The sequence below is a fragment of the Callorhinus ursinus genome, unplaced genomic scaffold (assembly GCF_003265705.2).
Source record: "Callorhinus ursinus isolate GAN/ISIS: 27379988/994484 unplaced genomic scaffold, GSC_fseal_2.0 scaffold18, whole genome shotgun sequence".
Taxonomy (NCBI): Eukaryota; Metazoa; Chordata; class Mammalia; order Carnivora; family Otariidae; genus Callorhinus; species Callorhinus ursinus.
The window spans coordinates 132,529-149,879 of record NW_027397080.1 but is presented as its reverse complement, the minus strand read 5'-3'; the positions used below and the strand labels follow the sequence as shown (position 1 = coordinate 149,879).

Below are 17,351 nucleotides of genomic sequence, written 5' to 3'. Positions count from 1 at the left end.
GAAAACACAAATCAGGTAAGATTTTCTAATGAGCCACTGACTCTTAACTGACCCTCTTCCTGCAGGCACTTTCTGCCATGTTACACTTTGCAGCTCTGTGATACAACAATGTATTATTTCAAAGTTTCCTGATAAAGCAATGGAAGGCAAGAGAAGACAGCAATAGAGTAAGACAGTAGGGAACACTGCCCAAATAAATATACCTTCTATAAAAACAGCAGCTAATGGGACACTAATAATAATTGTTAATATGACTACTATTAAAGCTAACTTTTATTGAGCACCTACTATGTGCTGGGCCCTGTGCTAAGTGTTTGACAATTCTCATAACAATGCTATGTGGTAGGTAATATTTGTACCCCCAACGTACAGATAAAGAAACTGAGACCCAGGAAGGTTAAATAACTTGCCCCAATCACACAGCTAGCAAGTGGTAGAGCCAGGACTCAAACCTAGCCAGTCCAACTCTGGAGTCTATATATAACCTATATATAACCTAGCTACTGTCAATCCAGAAGAAGGATGAGAGGCTGGAATTTAAAGCCTAATCTCTCAGAATCCAAGGTGCATATTCCCGGCCACTTCCTTACACTACCCCAAGCCAGGAAGAGCAAAGCAACACATGACATTAGCAAGAGAAGAGATCTCAGAAGTGAACCCACATAGACCTAATATTACAGAGAAAGAAAATGAGATCAAGGACTCACAGATGATCATGAGCAGAACCAGGACTTGAATGAACCAGTCTAGTAACTCCGAGTGTGGACCTCTTTCCTCAATTACAGATTCTTGTTGAATTTGAGGGTGAGAAAATGAAGGAATGGTATCTGCCAAATGAGTTCCTTCCCCAGACCCTTCTGTAATGAACTGCTAATCTCGATTAGAATTTATGCCTGAGGGCGCCTGGGTGGCTCAGTTGGTTAAGTGACTGCCTTCGGCTTGGGTCATGATCCTGGAGTCCCAGGATCGAGTCCTGCATCGGGCTCCCTGCTCAGCAGGGAGTCTGCTTCTCCCTCTGACCCTCTCCCCTCTCATGCTCTCTCTCTATCTCATTCTCTCTCTCAAATAAATAAATAAAAATTCTTAAAAAAAAAAAAAGAACTTATGCCTGAAACACAAGGATGCCAGCAGCCTCTGTAAACTGATTCTGAAATTCTACTAGCAAAAGATGGCTATGCACTTGGTTGATGGTGCTACAGGAGCTGCCAAAAATGCTCACACATTAAACCAATCAAGCACACCTGGGCCAGGCAGCTTCCGATTAGGCTGATGGTTCACAGTTTAAGCCTGAACTGGACTATTCCAACAGCTTCCTCGTTGATGTCCTCCTTCTGGGACCTTCTTTGCTCCAGACTGGCCTCCATTGTGAAGCCAGAGTAAACAGAGTCCTAGTCATGGTATTAGGAGTCTTGCAGCATAATGGAAAGAACATAGGTCTTTGAAATCCAACACCCCTAAGTTTGGACCAAGCTCTGCCACTTACTCACTACCTGACCTTGGGCAAGTCACTTTAATCTTGCTGAGGTCTGGCTTCTTCATCTTTAAATTGGGGAAAAATATCCTCATATTGTGGGATAGTAAGGATTAAATAAATCATAGTGTGTGAAGCATCTAACATACTGTAAGCCACAATGCAGAGCAGACCCTCAATAAATGTTAATGTTTTCCTCCCAACCCCCCCTCTACATTTTGGCCACAACCTACCATTTCAGCTTATTTCCTCTCCTTACCAAGTCCATTCCTCTCCTACACACACAAACACACATACACACAAACACACACACACACACCTGCTCCTTTCCACCTCTACACCACTGCTCAGACTGAAGCTTCTCATAGGAATGAACTTCTTCCAAAACCTACCATTTCAGCTTATTTCCTCTCCTACACACACACACACACACACACACACACACACACACACACACACACACACCTGCTCCTTTCTACCTCTAGACTACTGCTCAAGACTGCAGCTTCTCATAGGAATGAACTTCTTCAAAGCCCAGCAAAATTTCCATCTTCAGGAATCCTTTTCTAGACTCCCTTTGGTCATGCTGGGATTGATTTCTCCTTTTCCCAAACTCCCACTTTGTTTACATTCCTTACCATAGTCAGTCTGATTTCAGTTATTTATGTGCTTCTCTATCTTCCCAACTACACTGGAAGCTCATAAAAAAAACAAAGACCAAAGCGAGTAAATAAAAAATGTTAATGACTCATTCAACCACAAACACTGCAAAGGCCTACTATGTGCCAGGAAGAGGGGGGATGAAACAGACATGGTCCCTTAGCCAGTGTACTCAGAGTACACATGGGGTGACCTGACCTACCCCAGGGTAGACAGTCATCAAAGCTATATTCGAAGTTCAGCCCCCGCTACAGAAGATGCGACGGAGGGCAACTAATCCAGCAAGGGGATGAGAGAAGCTTCACTGAGGTCACATGAGACATTGACCTCGAAAGATGGGAAGGAAGAGGGAATGTCAGGAAGAGAGTGCAAGCAAAGGAACACGGAGGGATTGTTTAAGGAACAAAAACTGGTTTATTTTGACTGAGGCACAGGGCAGGTTTGGAAGAACAAAGGGAAACAAGGCAGGAGAGATGTCTGGGAACAGATTATGGGGGAACTTGTCTATGCGGCCGAGGAGTCCAGACTCTATATAGTAGGCAAGGAAGCCTGCCAAGGTTTCTGAGCAGAGACATAACATGATGAGAACATTGTCTGAGGAAGATCACATGGGCACCCCTGAAAAGGATGCAAAAGGAACCAAATTACTAGATTACTATGAGACCACGTAATAGGAGACCACATACACTTCCTAAGCGTGTGCTGGAATCCAACAGGTCCTGTTCACAGAGCTTCTCCCTGCCAACGTTCAGCTTCATGCAATCTAAGTTTAAGAGGTGCTCTCTTGCCAGCCCTCTAACCATCAAAATCTGCTACAACACAAGAGTAACAGGTTTCCCAAAGTCAAGAACCCAAGCGACTCTGGGATCACAGAAAGGGAAGAGCTGAGGTGGGAGAAACTGGGAAAGGGGACGTCAAAGTCTCCAGCTGGTTCAGCTCCATATGAAAACCCAATCCTGGGTCTCCTCTACATCACTTCCAGCCTCGCCCTTTTCAAAGGGCTGAAGCAAAGGGCAGTGAGACTGAAAGCACCAGGCTGATGGCTGGTGCTGAGGCCGATGGCTGAGGATCCAGTGCGACAATATACATCAACGGCCCAGTGCAGTGCTTGGCACATGAGCCATGGTCAATAAGCACTAGTTCCCGGGATGCCTGGGTGGCTCAGTCGGTTGAGCGGCTGCCTCTGGCTGGGGTCATGATCCCGGGTGGGTCCTGGGATCGAGTCCCGCATGGGGCTCCTTACTCTGCAGGAAGCCTGTTTCTCCCTCTGCCTGCAGCTCCCCCTGCTTGTACTCTTCGCTCACTCTCTTGCGCCTATGCTCTCTCTCGCTAGCAAATAAATAAATAAAATCTTAAAAAAAAAAAAAAAGCACTAGTTCCCTTCCCATTCTGCAAGGTAAGTTCCAACTATAAAGTCCAAGGAGGCTTCAAGACTTAGGGCACCTCAACTCTTCCCCAGGGCCCTCTCTAAAGTACTCCCATCCAAAATGACCTAGTTCCTAGAAATCACACCTGCCATGTCTTCAACACCCATTTTGTGATGGGTGCCATACTAGATGACCCATGTAATCCTAGTCAACGTTCACAATGACCTTATTATGCCCTTTTTATACAAGACAAATCGAAGCTCTGAGAGGGGAAATGACTCAAGGGCACACAGCTAGGAAGTGGCAGAGGTGAGAGCTAAACCCAGGACTACCTAACCCAAAGTCAAGCAGGTCCAACATTTCATTCGTGTCACCTGCGCAGGGCTCTGATCTGCCACTGACCATCTGACAGGTAGCCTAATAAGAGAATACGCCTAGCATCATCTCTCCTCACTGTACAGCGAACCCACACATGTCAAGAGCTTTTGGATGAAAGCAGTTAACTTTAAAATAAGATAGTGCACACAGATGATAAACTCCTCATGTGAAAATCTCTTCGTGATGTTGTACTTTGTGAGCCTTGAGCCCAGCCATACAGCGTGGTAGGGATTGAGTTTCACACTGGCCACTGACTGAGCTCCGACCTCGGACACCTGTCACAACCTAATCCTGACCCCAGGTACCGGCTGAGCCCCGGCCGGGGGCATCACGCCGCGTCCTGAGCTCGCCACAGACGGAACCCAGCCAGGTCACAGACGGGGTCCCTGAGGAGAGCCCTAAAGAAGCGTTCCCTTCGACGGTCACTCCGCAACACCATCGGATCGTGACCTCGGGCCACTCTGAAGGCCATGACTGCCCTGTCCCGGGCACACCGACTCGTTCACAGACCCCCCCCCCCCGCCCCATTTTGCTCGGAGGGATACCTCGCTGCGTCGCCTTTACCTCAGCTGCGGGACCGGTCGCGCGCACCCACCGACAGGTCGCTCCGAGAACGCGGAAGAGGCAGTACTAGACCCGAGGGGCGGGCCCGACCGGAGAGGGGCGGAGTTGCGCATGCGCCCTGATGGCTACGCCCCGAGCAAGAGTGGGGGCGAGTTAAGTAAATTGGGAAGACGCGCTAGAGAGGGGCGGGAAGATTGCTGGGGCGGGGAGATTGCTGGGGCGGGGGTGGAGCTTAGCTTCGCTCCATTCCGAGTGAAGGTCGGGAAGTCGGGGAAGGGCCAGGAGGGAGGCGGCCAAGCAGCGGCAGGTGTAATTACCATTTACCGAGTGCTTCCGAGAGCTTCCGTGTGCCAGGATGGAATTTTTAAAGTGCCTTTTGCATATGGGGAAATGCTGCCAGTCTTTTCTAAAACGAGGGCTAATTCCGTAAAATTTCTTCAGACGTTTGTGTACCTATCATTTTACTCAAAGAGTTTTCCTTGAGCAAAGCGTTACCCCCAGTAGTTCAAAATTAAACACTTAAAAGTTCATTTCTCGGAGAAAATCAGCTGCGTTTAAATTAATATTTCAACCAGCCCCCTGCCGCTGCTTGGCCGCCTCCTTCCTGGCGGCCGAAGCCTGCAAGTGTAATGAGGGAATGAGAGTGCTGACTTGGGTTTCAGGTCCTGACTTTGAGTGTGTTTCCTCCTTGGTGAAATGGAAGTAAAATATCCCTTCCCTGTCTGTCTCAGGATTGTTGTGTGGGTCTGATGAGCACTGCTAGTTAAGAGCCTCTTAGACTTCCATCCCACCATCCTGATGAATGTTTGTTCTTTTCCCCTTCTGGGCTCAGTCTTCTCATCTGTATGATGGGAGGTCTGGAACCTGAGAGAACATTCAGGGATTTGCTACATTTCTCAGTCTGGGTGAAGGCTGGAAAGGGGGCCTTCTCCCAAGCTTCTGTATTGAGTCACTTAGAGAATCCCTCAGTCCAACCCGAAAGCCCCTGTATATCCTGACCTCTCCCACCCATCACATTCTAGGCCCACTCAAACTTCATGTCTTCAGTGGCCATGCTGGCCTGTTCCTCTCTCTGTTCCCTGAATATCTAAATAGCCAGCTGGTCCTGAGTCTCTCAGGCCTATGTTTCAATCCAGGTTCTCAAAACTGTTATGTCTCTACGTACATGGTTCAGTTAATACTAGATGAAGGCTCTGGAGGATTCAGAGAAGGAAGGGCTCCAGGAGGGCTCCCCCAAATCAGCTGGACCTCCAGCTATACTGTGGCTCCCTTCACCATGCACTACATACAGCTTCTGGGGCTGGGAGAGTGGGAATGGCAGCAGGAAACCTCAAAGAAGCTACAATGTTCACCAGGGCCAAGGGTGGTGGGGTATTCAAAGGTAGATGCTCTGCCCCAAAATGGGGAGAGTGCCTTGCTTCCACCTCATTCTCTGCTCTAAATATTTTTATGGATCTTGAACAAACAGGAAAACAAAGCCTTCTGCAGTGGTTGCCCAACCAAACTGTCCCTCTACCCCCAACACATTGCCTCTCACAGGACCCTCTCCTGCCAAGTTTTGCCCTACGGGGTGGGGGAAATGCTGCTTGCTTTCCTCTGGCTTGCTGAAGCCCTAGCTCTCTCTTCTACATCCTCCTTTTTCTTTACCTCTGCTCAGTCTTCTCTGAGAATCCCTCTCTGAATTTTTTTTTCCTCTCTGAATTTCTCAAAGCAGTTTTGTGATGTCTTCCTGATGTAATTAGACATTCTCATGTTAAGGCCACACAGTTTTGAGATAAATTTACCTTCTCTGCCGTGGTGTATTCCAAAACAACTATGAGCGCAGAGCCTGAACTTTGAGTCTGAGCTGTCCAGTCATTGAGGAGGTAGTGGGTGACCTGTCATAGGAGGTATGCAAGCAGGGCCACCTTTTAGGATGCTGGGCTGGGCCTCCTCTGGTGAGCCTGAAGAAGGAACGGCAGAGTGGAAGGCCTTCCAGATATTAAAGCAGTGAAAGCAGGAATACTGGGCACTAGGAAGGGAGCCAGGCAGCTAGCCAAAGACAAACCTGATTTGGTAGGCTATTACATGTCAAGCATTTAGAACTGTGCCTGACACTCAGTCAAGTATTAGCTATTACTGTTATGATTGTGAATGATCCACAGACTGTGAGTAATGAAGGAGCTCAGAGGTAAGTCAGTCCCTCGCTCCCACACTGGGGGTCATGAAACGGACTGGGAAATCGAGGTCTAGAGGGGAAAAAGGCCCATCATTGTACCTTAGGGGCTGGGCTGGGACTAGACCTCAGGACTGTACCTCCCAGGAGAGCCACTGCACAAAGCCAGCCTGTCTCCTTCTCAGGGAGAGGAAAGAGCTCTAGGTGGCCCTTTGCTGACTCTTGTCTGGGCAGCTGGTGGGTAAGGGACAGTGGAATGATAGCAAGACCTGCGCTAAGGGGCTCAGATGTATCCTGAAGGAATAAGCTCAGAAGTCAGCCCCATGCCTTGCCACCCCCATTTTGAGCTTTAGCCAGCACCTGACAAACAGCCTTTTCTTGAGAAAGGCTTCCTTTGCTGTCATTAGGGTTAGGGCTATAGTTCTGCTCTGTCCCTTAACCCATTTGCTCCAACAAACCACACAGACTAAGGAAGTGGGATGAGAATAGCCATGCCAGGGAACCTGAGCTGAAACAAGGAAACACTCCCAAGAGACTGAATTTCCCGAAGGCAAGGGCCAGCCCTCCCTACTCCTGGACTAGGCCAGAAATTCTGGGTCCAGAATTCCTAGAGCCCTGGGAAAACCTTGGTGTCTCCACCCTGGAGAGCTAGGCCGGACATGACCACACCAGCCAGCCCTCCACATGGCCTGGGATCTCAGGGCAAAAAGCCCTCCCTTCTCCATTCTGGCCCAGCTCCCCCCACAGCCTGCCCAGGAGCCATGTGGCACCCAGACCACAGTTTCCCACCAGTGCCGCTTTAGTTTGCCTCCTTTATTTTACCAAAAATAACAATAATAAACTCTTCTCTCTGTTTCACAAAAATAGATTTCCCGTCTCCCCACCCCCTCCACAGCCAGCACTGGCCACAGCCTAGAACCCATCTTCCAATCCACAGTCCTCCCTGAGGGAATCTCTGATCCCCCCGGACCTCACCCCACCCCAAAGCCTCTGGCAAAGCTGCTGGGTAAGTGTTTCCCTCGGGAACTTCTCCAGAGGCAGTGGTCTGGGGTCCAGATGGGGGCCCCAGGAGCCCCATCTGCTTTCTCAGAGATCAGGCAGCTGCTGGGCCACGGAGAGGGGCATAATTTTGGAGGCTTGGCTCAGCATACAGCCCCAGCGGACCTGTGGGGCAGTGGGTACTCTGGCATTCACTAGAAATCCTTGCTTAAAGCAGGAACAATTGTGCTCTAGAGAGGGGCTGTCAAACCCTCTTTCCACAAGCAACTCATCTCCCTATGTAGCAATCCACAGGCCCTGGGGTGGGAGTCAGGACCCCTGGTTGCTAGTCTCGCTCCACAAAAGCCTCTCTGTGAGGCCTTGGACAGTTTCTCTCTCCTTTCTTCCTGGCTTCAGCTTCCTCCTACGTACATAGATGATTCTGGGAGACTGGATGATCCTCAGGCCCTTTCTGGCTCTCCATCCTGGCCTCCCAGTGTAGAGGCTCTGGGAGGGAGGGCCCCGTCCCTGCCTCAGTTTCCCCAGAGGTGGGTCTGGGCACAGGGCTAGGCATGGCGGTACCGAGTAATGGAGTGTTGAATGAACATCCCAGGTTCTCTGTGGACAGCTATCCAACCAGCTGGAATGTCTCGTGGATGGCTGGGCAGGAGGCAGATCCTTGCAGGATGGGGGCTTTCCAAGCCTGGAAGAGTCCATTCACTAGCAATATGTCTTCACTGGCCAGGGATGGGAGACAAGTCTCCGGGGTTTCCGAATTCAAGTTCCACTAACCCCCTTGGGTTGGAGGATTATCTTACACTGGGCTTCAGATCCTGAGAGCCAAGTCTATAGATTCTGGGAGCTAGATTGGAGTGTATGATTCCCAATTAAAGGACCAGAGGACCTTTGTGGACATGAGGGATAGCTCCCAGCCCTCAGGAGGCTATCTATAATCAGGCTTTCCTAGAAGCAGAGGGATGAGTGAAATGACAGTTCCTGGGCATCTCTGACTGAGCAGATCAGAACCTGTGTCTGTGGTGGGCCAAGGGTTTAGGTACTCAGGGCAAGAGTCCCTTCTTAAGTCCCTACGGCTCCCCAGAACGCATGCTTATGGAAGCTGGTAGCCTGAAGGTTCAAATAAAGAACTACATCTACAGTCATATTTTGTGCACTTACACACATGGTTAGACCACTGACCTGTCATCACTCCCCCAGGGGTCATGGTCTGGTGGTCCCAATCCCTCCTTCCTTCCCTCCTTCCGTTCATTCATTTACCTAGCATTTATGGAGGACCTTCTATGTGCCAAGGAGGGTCTAAGGCAGCTAGCTCTTACAGACACACCCCACAGTGTAAATCACACACTCACACACACTCACACAGTCATCTGTGCTGTTCCACACACAGCTTGCTTACACTCTTGTACCTTTCTCGCTATCACTCAGCCACATCTACATTCCCCACACGGGCACGGGAACCATCATGGAAGGGTCAAGGACTGGAGCAGAAACCTAGTCTATCCCACCCTAGACTTCATGTGAAGATGTACCTCCTTCTTTCTTTCTATTTGCCCACTTTTAAGCTCTCCCCTTCTCCATTGATAAGCAGTCAAGGGGCACGTGGGCAGACTCTTGAGAACTACAAGTCCAGGGGCTTTGTGTGTGTGGAGGGGTCCCAGGGACTTTAGGTTCCTCTGCCACCAGATTCCTGAGGGTCTTCTCCCCAGCCACTCTGTGTTCAGATGGTCCATCTGACAGGCAACAACTCCAGGCTTGGGCTCAGTGACAGATCCGCTCTGTCATCTCCCTCTGCAGAGACAGAAGGTAGGTAGGGGTCAGTCAGAGCTCAACCTACCAGGCAGTCCCTTCCCAAACCACGGGGCCTGGCTGTTCTTCTGCCTGAATCTGGCCCCTTCCCGCACCCACCACCCCAACTCCAGGCTGTAGATCTGAGTCTATAAACTGAAACTAGAATGAATTCTGTATTAAAGTACAGAATCCACTGTTCAATGAATTGCCTTCCCCTAATTTATCCACGTGGGGATTCGATTTTCTGAAAGTAGGTAGCCTTTGGATCTGAAAACTCTGAGGCTAGCCCTGGGAGGGAAGGGCAGCAGGGGCCTAGCCTCACCAGCGGCTCCAGCTCCCGCTGGTCCACCAGGCTGAACTCACGGATGAAGTAGTAGAAGTGTTTGTAGCAGGTGTTGACATGTGCTTCAGCCCCCATGCTGAGGATGCTATCGAAGTGGTGGATGTAGACATGGACGAAGACCCGGAAGAGGCGAGTCAGGATCTTGGTGCAGACCTGCTGGAAGTTCTTGGGGAAGGGAACTCCTAGCGGGCGGTGATGAGCAGAAGTGGGGGGATCAGCAGTCTGGGGATGAACTGCTGCCCAACCCTGCCCTCTCCGCCACAGGCAGCCTTCACCCAGGAAGGCCACTTCCTTGCAGGGGACGGAGAGACCAGGGCCCGCTTTTTCCCCACTTCCCCTTTAAACAAAGCACAGATCTCACTGTGCCTCTCCCCTGCTGAACTACGAATCATCTCCCACATTTCCCCATCACCCAGAGCCGGACTCTGCAACCATGCTGGGGCCACTGACCAACCTTCTTCGACTAGGATGGAAGTTATGCCCAGATTCCCTGCAGAAATATGTGCGTGTGTGCAGGTACTGCCCCGTGATATCTTGGATATAATTCCAAGGTGAGTTTATCAACATCTCTGGTCCATTTTTAAAAACACGGGTCTTCGGGATTAAGTTCTAACTTCGCAGCATGGTGCCTGCTCAAAGCCTTTCATGATCTGACCCCAACCTCCTTCACCAGCCCCACCCCATCTCCTTCCTCTTCATAACATTCACACAGCAGGCCCCAGATCCTGCATCCTGAGAATTACAAAATCCTCAAGAACTAGTTCAGATAACTCTCATCACTTCAACTATTCAATAACACAAAGAACCTTCCATCTTTGAGCTGGGCCCTGTGCTGGGTCCTCTGCACTTTCGGCCCCCTATGATATGGGTACGGTAGCCCTTTTAGACCTGATAAAGTCGAGGTGCATGATGGCAACCCCACTCGCTCAAGGCGATACTAGCAATTAGTACAGACTGGAGGCAGGATTCCAACCTGTGGGCACTGCCCTGCAGCGACCTTCAGAGACAAACCCCACACCCCCTGCCCGAGAGAGGCTCCAGCACCTGTAAAAGAGGTGTAATTTCAGCACAGTCCCCCGCGCTCAGGGCAGAGATCTTGGTGACTACGCCTTCTTCTCCTCTATGGCAGAGCCATCCCCAGGGTTAAGGCACAGACACTGGGGTGTCCCAGGCCTGGGGGTTAAGGCTAGAAGGGAATAAGAGCCCAGACATGGGCCCATACTGGTCCACCCTGCTCCATCCGGGTCCTCATGGCTCTCAGGTGGGGTGGAGCCCTGCCTCCTTGTGAGCCCTTGCAGGCCGAGCCCAGGTTCCTCAGACTTGTCCTGCCCGTCTAGACTCGGGGGCCTGGACCCCAAGAGACCCGAGGTGCAGTTCTGAATCCCCGATTCAGTGCACTGTCCCTCTCTGTTGGCTTCAGTTCCTCCTATGTGAAATGCAGATGCCCACTGCTGGACATGATAATGCAGGAAATGACAGGCCCCCAGATGGGGAGGGGCTGTGAGCCCTGAATTGTGACTCAGTGCCCAGCCTCCCTCAGTATTCAGACTTCTCCCCTCTGGGCTTGCCCACCCTGCCCCACCCATCTCTGATTCCCATAGCCTTAACGTGGAGAACAGGAGGCCAGGTGGGGGTGGTGATGCTGTGATGAATACATTGTCATGCTTGCTTGGCTCCTGGGCCAACACCCGCTCTTGCTGCCCTTGGGTGGGGAAGCAGGGCCAGTGTGACTTCACTCATCTCCTCTCGCCACCCTCACCAGGCTGCCCAGCTGAGATAAAGAAAAGGCCCCAGAGCTTGGGCCTGACAAGGGAGAATTCTGCCCTTAGACCCCTCTGAGGTCCAGATACAATCTGGCCCTCCCAATCCCCACCCCCTTCCCTTTCCTGAAGGGAAAAGTCAGAACTAACAGGCGGCTGCGAGTCAGTCAGCCCAGGCAGGGTGACGGGCTAGGAGCACCTAGAGGCATTCTCTTCAAGAAGGTTCCAAGAATCACAGTGGTCTTGCCAGGGTGGCTCCTGGAGGGACATTTAAGCTTCAGATGAGAAGAGTCCCAAGCTGAGAGTCAGGCAGTCCTAGCTCAAGATGCCTGATCTTGAGCAGATGCTTAAACTTTCTGAGCCTCAGTTTCCTCTTCTACAAAATGGGGATGAAAATCATGTCCCGCCACCGCCCCCCCAACCCCAACCCCTTACAGAACTGCTATGTCAAACTAAACGCCTCATCTACAGAATGGGCTCTGGCGGCTCCCTCCCTCCCTGGCTGGGTGTGACTCGCCTGCCGGGAGGCACTCACCAACACGAGTGGGAAAGACATCCTCGTCATTGATGAGGCCCTCAATCCAGTCCATGAGCAAAGCCATGTAGCGCGGCGCCGAGAGCTTGGCGGGCCGCCGGTACCGGCGCTCATCCTGCCAGCGGTACTCATAGCGGGGCCCGCCGGCCATGACCGGGCAGCTGGTTTCGCTGCAGCGCTCGGCCATGGTGCCGTAGATGAGGTTGATGCGATTGAAGAAGTCCACCACGTGCACAGCGATCCAGTCGTCGATGTTCTCCCCCGGGGGCAGCCTCACCACGCTGCGTAGGTCCAGGCCGGACTTGAGCGATGCTTGCGCCTTCTTATACAGCTCGAAGCGCTGTGTGCCTGGCTCGAAGCGCTTCCGAGGCCGGAACGTCTTGTCCTTGGCGAACACCTGCTTCAGGCACAGCGCCATGGCCGGGCTGGGTGGAGGGCCAGGTGTCCAGGGGCAGGACCTGTGGATGCCCTGCCAGGACCAAGGGCACGGAGGGAGCGTGGTGGTCAGGTCCTCACCAAAAGGCTTTGACTTCCCAACACATCATTTCCCTCACACCCTCAGCTTTTGGCCAGCCTCTGCAGCCTTCGCCTGGAGTCTAAATCCCCCGCATCCCCTAGGGCCAGGGCCCCTGCCCGGTCTCCAGGCTACCCTCGCTCCCCCGGCCAAGCGGCCTCAGCCCTCCTATCTCATTTTGTTTCCTCTCCCCTCTCACCGCACCTCACAGAGCTCTGGGCCTGGGCTCCAAACAGGTGCTCATCTGACTTCTTATTGACCATTAGAGAGGTGGTGGAGGCTTCCTGCAGGCTCGCCAGGAGGCAGGAGCCTGGATGAAATGACCTCGGGGGCGCCCCGTGGGCCAGCCGGTGCAGCGTGGGAGAGCCTGGCTGCATTGTGCTGGGGGTCAGGGTAGGGGCAAGGCCCCGCCTTCAGCTTCCTCTGGGATATCCCGTAGTCCATCCGGCCACCGGGGATTCCCAGGGAGCAGGAGGGACTTTTCTACCAAAAATGTACTTTCCTTTTATTACCCTGGAAGAGGACAGGGCCCTCATATGGCCAGCTGGGTGGCCTCTGAGTGTGGCTGCAGGCGCTGGAGGAGAGGGGGATGTGGCGGGTCCGGATGGGGGCCACTTCCTCTGAGAGTGGCTAGAGATCCTTCCCCCGCCGAGCCAGCCTCCTCCTGCCCCAAAGCAGAACAAGCCACTGGCCTCTCCCCCTGCACCTGACATACATGTTCTGCGAGTACCTACTATGCGCCTGGCACCGGGAGGTAGGAGAATGCAGTCACATCTACCCAGCTGGGCCTTTCTAAAATTCAGACAAATTTGCTTTGCCTCTCAAATGGAGGGATCCCAGACTCAGAACAGACTTTGGGACAGCAGAGCCCCAGGCTTGGGGGCAGGAGTCCTGGATTCTAGTTTCAGCTCCACCACGGCTGGTGGATGCCAGAGCAAGCATGAGTCTGACCCGCACAATGTCCTGGGCCATGCAGGTATAGGCCAGGTGTTTGAGACTCACGTGGTAGTCATTTCACCTCCCCTGGGCGTGTATGAGTCCTTGGGAAACGTGCACCCAGGTACCTGCTGAGACCAGAATTTAGCCACAGACGGAGGGCTAAGGCTGAGCGTAGGCTAAGCACTGAGCTGTGGCTCCCGGCTGACCTCTGACCTGGCCCTGACCCCGGTCAATCTGAGTCCTGACTCTAGCCCTAGACTCAGGCTGAACACAGCCACAAACAAAGCCTCGCCTTAACCTCAGAGCTGACACAGAAGCACTTAACCTTCTCACGTCTCTCATAATGCTGGGGCAGGATGGGGGAAGGAACAACGCGACAGATGGAGGGAGATGTCATGTCAGACAACAAGTCAGGCTAGTGGAGAAGTCTGGAACAAGGATTCTTCCTTGTACGCACAACAGGCAGGTCAGGATGGGGATGGTCAAGTCAATGACAGGTGTTTGGGGAGTAGGGGCAGGTCTCCCAGCAGGATCTTGTCCTCTTGAAAAAATCCCTCAAAGATGTGGAAAGTCATCTCATCCATTCCTTGATCCTCGACTTCTACCCAGAGAAGTGTGGATCCTGGGTTTCCTGATCCCAGAGGAGGAGATTTCCACACTTCACATGCCACCTGTATTCCACACTCTGCTTGGGGCAGGTGCTTCCAAAATCATTCCTACTGCAATTAGGTGGGGTTCCTGGTTCTCCTCCTTTCCACAGCCCCCTTTACTCATAGTTACCAACATTCATCACCTCACCCTATCTTTCCTGCCCACTTCCGTCTGCCACCTGCCCCCAACCTTGGCGCTGCTGCGTGATCCCTGAATCTATCCCCACCCTGCTGCCTCTGTGTGTTTTCTCACACCAGTCTCTGTGACTATACACGGTCAGGTGGAAAGCTATCTCCTCCCACAGCCCCCTCTACTGAACCCAGATGTCTTTCTCCTGGGTGCGGGGAAGGCTGCTCTTTGGCCACTGTTGTTTCCCCCCAACTCCCCCCCCCCCCCCCCCCCCCGCCCCCCGCCTAGGGCAGGGCCTGGCACATAGTCGATGCTCAGGCTTTAAGTAAAGCTTAGAGTTTCAAGAGCCCTGAGAAATCAACTGACCAACCCACTTCTTGCACAGATGGGGAAACTGAGGCCCTCTTTCTGAGGAGCCGCCATTCACACAGCAAGTTACTGACAGGGGATCTCCAACAGCAGAACTGGGAACTGGGATAAGGTGGGGCTCAGCCCATCACAATGAGTAAAGGGCCATTTTCTTGTGCTGGCTGGTCACTGTTCTGGCAGAGGTAAGGGGAAAAGAGGGAAGTGGAGAGAGAGGGGAAGCATGTTCCCACCAGTCAGACCAACCTAATTCCTGTTCCCCCAACATGCTGGACCTCCCCCATTCCCCCACAGCACCGTGAGTGTCCTGACCAGTGAGCTAGACTCCCACAATCTGGGTATTTCAAGACCTGGGTCTTTCCCCAGGAAAATGTAAGCTTCAGGAAGGGCAGGGGAGAATCTATACAAGCCACTTGTCCCTTATCTCTTCCCTTTCCACTCCCATGCCCTTACTGGGTTTCCTTGCCTCACAGAACCTCTGTCCCCTCCCTGAACTCTGGCCATTTCTGCCTCTGAGCCCCCGTTTCCTAACTCCGGGTGTCCTTTTACTCCTAAAGTGCCCAGGGATGGCTCACTCCCTGGGTGGGCATCTGGGCTTCCCAAATGAAGACCACACAGTGGCCCTGCCTGCTTCTGACATGTAGCCCCCTGCCAGGGCCACACCTGCCACTCCCCAGGCCTGGCCCAGGACCTTGGCAGCGGGCTGGCCCCAGTTTGAAACCAGAATGCTGCCTCTGCCTGGGCGAAGTGCGTGCGTCTGTGTGTGTGCGCGCGCGGGCGCCCTGAAGGCAGAGATCCAAGAGAAAAGTGGAGGCGGGACTCTGCCCAGCGGCGCTCGGTCCCCCGTGTCCACCCCTAGGCCGCCCCCGGACCCCCTAACCCCACTCGCCCAGCTGCCGGGACAGACCGGTCGTAGGACCCAGAGGCGCAGGCCTGACGTTTCCGCTCCCGAAGACACGCCCCCCTCCAACACCGGCACCCCCGAACCCCGACTTTCGCAGCTCGGAGCCTCGGACCCTGGACGGAGCGCTGCGGCCAGCCTGCCTTGCGGCGGAGGTCGCCTCCGGACGGAGCCACGCCGGGACAGCCGCAGAAATGAAAGTGGCAGCGAGGCTGGGCCGTGCGCCGGCGGGGGCGCGGGTGCTCACTCACGGGGACCGCCTCGGTCCTCCTCTGGCCGCAGGGTCACATCCCCGGCGCGCCGGGTCGCCTCCTCCTCCGGTCCTCCGGCTAGGCCGGTTCTCTGGGTTGTCCGCCGCCCGGCCGGGCCGCGGTCGCCCTCCGCCCCCGCGGCGTCGCCAGCTCCGCCCCCGCCCTCCCGGGCCCCGCCGCGCCGCGGCCTCCGGGCGGGGAAGGGGCGGGGAAAGGGGACCCCCTCCCAGTACACAGACGCACTCCGCCTTTCCGGAAAGTCCGAAGCGTGCTCCCAGCTTCCCTCTGGGCAAAGGACTGACTGAGCAGCTGACCCTGGCAGCAAAGTCCTTGGGCTTTGCCACCGAGGCAGCCTCAGCTTCCTCGACTGTAAAATGGGTACAGACCCAGACTCTGTGTGGAGCAGAAACAAAGGGGCTGCTAGGTAATGGTGGTTTCCTTGCCCTCCTAGAATCATCTGTGTCCCAGTTGTCCCTGAGCTCAGTCAGGGATGGGGGCTGCCCTCTCCACTCTTGTACCCTAAGTTCCTGGCAAAGTCCCTGGCACATAGCAGGCACTTAATGCCCGTTTTCTGGGTAAATGAATGCTTTGGGAAACAAGCTGAGTCCCTCACCCAGCACTGAAAGAACTGGCCCTGAGAAATGATCAGGTGACAGACTTTCACCTCCCCGACCGACCAAGGCTGGGGTCTTTGCTCAGGCTGGTCAGATTCTCCTCACTCCTCACCCAAAGTCACCCCATTTCCCCCCACAAGACCTTTGTTCCAGCTCTGCCCAGTTTGGAATATCTTCTTTACCTCCTTTCTTCCAGCCAAATCCAAACCTTTAAGACCTGATGTGCTCTCTCTACTTTTCAGTTTAGGTTCCTCCCCTGAGGGCAGACAGATACCCCATACCAGTACTCAAGGCACTATGGCCCCCCGGCCCAGAGATCAGTTGGCTGACTCTGTTCTGGGATGGGAGGGAAGGCTGGAGACCTTCTAGGATGGGAGGACCAAGGCCGAGAGATGGGCTACAGAAGTCACTCTGGAGGGGTGCAGGTGAGCAGGTGGGGGGGTAGGCATTTACTACTGCACTGATGCCCCACTGGGCTCTCCTTGTGTCTGGATCTTCTGTTTGCTTGATGGCAGGAGAACAGACTGAATCCTTAAGAATCCCAGCTCATAGAACTGAAGATTCATTCTTTTTTCTTTTTTTAAGATTTTATTTATTTATTTAATTGACAGAGAAAGAGACAGCGAGAGAGGGAACACAAGCAGGGGGAGGGTCAGAGGGAGAAGCAGGCTTCCCGCGGAGCAGGGAGCCCGATGTGGGGCTCGATCCCAGGACCCTGAGATCATGACCTGAGCTGAAGGCAGTCGCTTAACCAACTGAGCCACCCAGGCGCCCCTCATTCTTTTGTTAAGCACCTATTTTTGCCCCAGTCTAAAGTCTAAAGTCTAAAGTTCTCTCTCTCTTTTTTTCTTGATGTCTGAGTCTTCACTCTGTCCCAAATCCCCTACAAGCGAACAATCGCATGCTCTCATGTATGCAGAAGGAATTCTAATTTAGTCTTTCATTTGTTTGATATCCTAATCAATACCT

General features: G+C 53.2%; 2 protein-coding genes across 12 annotated transcripts in view; both read right to left on the bottom strand.

The window, feature by feature from the left end:
• MKNK1 (MAPK interacting serine/threonine kinase 1) overlaps nt 1-4,542 on the bottom strand; it is a 42,935-nt gene extending 38,393 nt beyond the window's left edge. For 6 of the 7 annotated variants that reach the window (XM_073902660.1, XM_073902661.1, XM_073902659.1 and 3 more), the window contains exon 1: nt 4,441-4,542. The gene's annotated coding sequence lies outside the window, so the exon portion shown is untranslated. Of the gene's footprint in view, nt 1-4,421 lie in introns of all 7 variants that reach the window. The other variant, XM_073902657.1, reaches the window with a different exon arrangement.
• A 2,851-nt stretch (nt 4,543-7,393) lies between these two features.
• MOB3C (MOB kinase activator 3C) lies at nt 7,394-15,941 on the bottom strand. 5 transcript variants are annotated; one of them, XM_025856627.2, is made up of 4 exons: nt 15,769-15,941; nt 12,018-12,486; nt 9,743-9,904; nt 7,394-9,379 (listed from the first exon to the last, which is right to left on the bottom strand). In XM_025856627.2, the coding sequence occupies exons 2-4, from the start codon at nt 12,433-12,435 to the stop codon at nt 9,309-9,311; spliced, it is 651 nt and encodes a 216-aa protein (XP_025712412.1). In that variant the 5' UTR covers nt 12,436-12,486; nt 15,769-15,941; the 3' UTR covers nt 7,394-9,308. The 5 variants fall into 5 exon arrangements, with proteins under 5 accessions (XP_025712412.1, XP_025712408.1, XP_073758766.1 ...); XM_025856623.2 differs by having other exon boundaries at nt 9,702-9,904; nt 15,769-15,936; XM_073902665.1 differs by having other exon boundaries at nt 9,702-9,904; nt 15,661-15,774.
• Between the last annotated feature and the right edge of the window lie 1,410 nt (nt 15,942-17,351).

Bases quoted from the DNA above. Each gene is read 5' to 3' on its own strand.
- MOB3C (XM_025856627.2), bottom strand. From the start codon at position 12,435: ATGGCGCTGTGCCTGAAGCAGGTGTTCGCCAAGGACAAGACGTTCCGG. The intron at 9,905-12,017 runs GTGAGTGCCTCC...ACCGCCCGCTAG, and splicing joins TGTCTTTCCCACTCGTGTTG to GAGTTCCCTTCCCCAAGAAC. The intron at 9,380-9,742 runs GTGAGTTCAGCC...CTGTCTCTGCAG, and splicing joins ACACTTCTACTACTTCATCC to AGGGAGATGACAGAGCGGAT.